The sequence below is a fragment of the Bactrocera dorsalis genome, chromosome 5, assembly GCF_023373825.1.
Source record: "Bactrocera dorsalis isolate Fly_Bdor chromosome 5, ASM2337382v1, whole genome shotgun sequence".
NCBI classification, from domain to species: domain Eukaryota; kingdom Metazoa; phylum Arthropoda; class Insecta; order Diptera; family Tephritidae; genus Bactrocera; species Bactrocera dorsalis.
Genome location: NC_064307.1, coordinates 11,419,292 through 11,423,361, shown reverse-complemented (window position 1 = coordinate 11,423,361; position 4,070 = coordinate 11,419,292). Strand labels below are relative to the sequence as shown.

Below are 4,070 nucleotides of genomic sequence, written 5' to 3'. Positions count from 1 at the left end.
GTCTCGACTTTCCAGACATCAGATTCCCTGAACTGGTTTATTAATGACCCTGGCCTTTTATTCTTTAATTCGAAGAGTATAGGAATGCTTGTTACTCTCAAAAACATTCTCTTTATATCATAGCTCATTCATAAGACACAGTGTCCATTTAGAACTCCTACAACCATTAAAAGGTGGCCCTTGCAGATAGCATAAAATTTCATAGGCCTTTTAGGATCTGAACGGATTGTTCAAGTAAACTGCAATTTCAACGAGGTTACACCAGGAAAGGAAATTGAATTAAATGTTAACCGATTATGATCATACAATTTTGGAGATCTCACCCTTTTTTAAGGTAGTAAGTTCTACTTTGAAGAGAAGTCTCAGATAACAATACTCTTAGATTTTAGGAGCTCGGCAACCAGCCATGTCTTAAAGTCAAGTTGATAGTCAGAAGTCAGAAGTGTTTTGATGGACTTGCGGATCTTCAGCAAAATGGTCTTTTAATGGACCCAATAAAGCAGTTTAACAGATAATAGTTAAAATTGAATCTGCTACAATTATCTATTAAGACTCCTTTAGCTAAGTGTTATTGCATGGACATCTGAGAAGTTTCTTAAGAGACACACTTTTCAACATAACGTCAGTTAGCATCTGTAGATTACGAGTACAGATCCTCTTCTTCAATAATGTCCAGCTTAGTGAAGGAGAAGCTCTTCACCGGTAAACCTGGTAGCATTCCCTTGCGAACCAAGAGACACAGTCATCTTTGACAGAAATTCAGTCACGATTCCTCTGTTTCAAACACCATCATGGTTATTCCTTCAATTCTCATAGGTCAAACGAAAACGGTCACTTCCTCTCTAGCACAACAACTCCAGGAATACTTAAATACACTTAAAAAATTTAATTTGCATAACAAAGTATTTTATTCGAAAAATTATTTAACAACAAAAACAACAACAATTATATTAATAAAAATTAAAACTTTTTACGAACACGCAAGAAGTGTTTGGTAATTAATTACCAACCCCAGTGGGTACCGAAACCATCGAAGCTCATGTGTGAAGCAGTTTCAGCTGGTGAATAGTGGATGGCTACAGGAGCAGCTTGGTGGTAAACAGGAGCTGGCGCAGCATAGCTCACAGCCTTAGCAACAGGCACTTCATGATGATACACTGGAGCTGGTGCGGCATAAGTGACGGTCTTGGCAACAGCTGGAGCAGCAACCAGAGCATGAGGTTGAGCGGGAGCATAGACAGTCTTGGCAACAACAGGTGTGGCGTGTGTGTACAAACCGGCAGCGGGTGCTGGAGCAGCATAGGTCACAGTCTTAGCAACTGGAGCGGCATGAGTGTAGACAGCAGCTGGAGCTGGAGCGGCGTACACAGTCTTGGTGACGGCAGGTGCGGCATAGGTCACAGTCTTGGCCACGGCGGGTTGGTAGACATTGTTGCTGACGCGTGTGTCCGACTTATGCACGCTGGAGTAGGGAGTCTGGATGGTCTTTGAGTACTGCGAAACGGTGCCATCGAAAGTGCGGACGACATTTTGGTGGCTGGAGGCAACGGCATCCACGGCGGGATTGGCAACATGAGCGTAGGTGACTGGTTGCAGGACACCAGCGCTGGCGACGGCCAAAATTGCGGAGAGTACGACGAATTGGAAAGCCATATCTGTTTATTTCTTGTTTACTTGTAGTGAATTAAACGAAGTAAAAGACTGAAGTTTTTACTGTTATGTTTGCAATGATTTGATCGTTTGTAGACTGATACTGATTTCGTCGAAATGTGTTGCTTTTATATGATCGCTGTGTTGCGAATTAGCGAGAGCGCGGTTTAGGTTGAAAGCTTTGCGGCATTAAACAAAAATCATTGCAAATTTAATCCCTTCCGTTTACTTCGACTTGAAGTGACACGCATTTCGCTTTGAGTTTGTTTTCTATTATATCGCATTTTCAAAAATCACTACGCGCAGGCCTATAATCTAATTGATATGACCTTGGCTTTTTTACTCTTTACACTAATGGACTATGGACTATAATATAATGAACTGTTATTTATGTAATGAGCAAAGTGTTAAATAGTTTTGTTGTTAAATACTGTTTTCCCATTTGATGTAAGTCTGAATAATAGATAACATACGGATGTGTATTCCTCCCAAAAAACAAATACTTTGAGTTTACGCCGCTGCAGTTTTAAGTATTTATAGTATCGCAAAGCAGTCAAAAGAGTTCAAAAATGCTTGAACCTGAAATACTTCTCGGACTATACCTATGTTTACCTCATATTACAAAGCCTTCAGCACCTGATCCCATTATCAGCATGAAAAGTTATTAAATTTTTCAAAACCCTATTTTTAATCCATCATTTAGGTATTGTACAAGAAATACAATACTTAATTCCTCGATATACCTAGTCCATTATTGTATAGTATTTTTTAACTGGACCTCAAGCTTAGATCTTCAGAAGCTTGATTAAGTGTTTTGTCATGCAAAGACATATAAAGTGATTTTGTTAGTTAAAAATTGAAGTCAAACCTTACCTAGACTAAAATCACTGATATATAAAATTATTTCGTTGGTTTCAGATACCTCAGCTTACCTATCCGGTTTAATAGATATTACCGGCTAATCTCTAAGCTCCGATAAAAAATTTATTACGCTGAGCTAATTGGTTTATCTTATATAAGCTTATACTTATGTGGGCTTATCTGAGTTATTATCGGCTCTGAACCTTATTTGGTCAGAGTTCGAACTTTCATAGTTGCCAGTAGAAATAAACTAAGAGAACTTTCAGAAGCTGTCAAATAGTCTTCCTACAAATCAGAACATTATTCACACAATTAAGTTATAAACATTCATTTGGACTTTATTACCTTGAATCTTATCTTTAAGCCGTGGAACATGTCAAAAATCATTGGCTACTTTAAATCGGATGCAATGTCCTATATAACTACCAGGGAGGGTGTCTATATTGTCAAAATAAGAATCGATTCCATATGTCTTGTCTATGGTCTGAGAGATATTGTACTTTGAGTTACGAAAATTTAAATATTTTTAAAAAATTGAATAAATTGATTAATCATTATTTTTTCATAAAACGATTTTGCATCCAGCGTATTTCCCATATTATACTCAACCAGATTTTCTTTCATCAAGCGAATGTTCTCTGAAATTCGTTCACTTTGGATCAATAAAAAAAGAGTTTTGAACTTCCTTCCCCACTAAGTCCACAGCCACCATATTCACTAACTGGACGAAGGAGACCTTCATATTGACCTTCATACTGTGTCGACAGCTTTAAAATTCCGAATGTCAATAACCCTCAAGTTTTAGGTGTGACATTCGACAGCCTGTGCTTCTGCACTCTTCACACGGGCGCGATTATTGCCAAAGTACAGAGCCGCAACAAAATCCTCAAGTCGCTAGCGGACAACACATTAGGAAAAGACAAAGAAACGTTGTTGGCAACATTCAAGGTAATCGGCTGGCCGGTCCTTAACGACGCACCAATGTGGTTGCTTGAATGCAGTGAAATACAGACGAGGAAGCTTCAGACATGTCAGAACACTGCACTCCGGAGTACAACAAGATGCATCTTGATGTCTCCCATCGAACACTTGCACAGTAGGTCCCGTATGCTTCCAATTAAGGGGCATAATGAACTCCTCTCTAAACAGTCTCTGTTTGCACTTTCGCAGAAATTATCACTGCACTCACCTGCTTGTAGCGTAACCTAGGAGCATCAAGAAGTCCTTCCTCAACTGCGTCGACGACATAAAACAATATGCCGAACAGACTTCGAACACAACTAACTACAGGCATGCACAGACCGTCATTCGCAGTGGAGCCATTAAAACCTTCACCGACTCCCTCTCATTGAATGGCGTACCTGGAATCAAACCTCCACCCATTGCGGACGAATAGCTCGAGTTGCCACGAGAATCGAGAGTGACTCTTGCGCAGCGCCGTTCTGGATACTGTACCTGGTTAAACTCCTACTTATCCAGAGTAGACACTGACATATCAAACATATATGACCTCTAACCCTACACGTCTGGCACCCCTCACGATATCGATGACTATTATT

At 39.7% G+C, this 4,070-nt stretch overlaps 1 protein-coding gene across 1 annotated transcript; it reads right to left on the bottom strand.

Annotated features, from left to right (window-relative positions):
- Positions 1-939: 939 nt before the first annotated feature.
- Positions 940-1,714, bottom strand: LOC109579905 (cuticle protein 76-like). Its single transcript, XM_019992118.2, has one exon. It carries the CDS (start codon positions 1,651-1,653, stop codon positions 1,003-1,005), a length of 651 nt encoding a protein of 216 aa, XP_019847677.2. The 5' UTR covers positions 1,654-1,714; the 3' UTR covers positions 940-1,002.
- Positions 1,715-4,070: the final 2,356 nt, after the last annotated feature.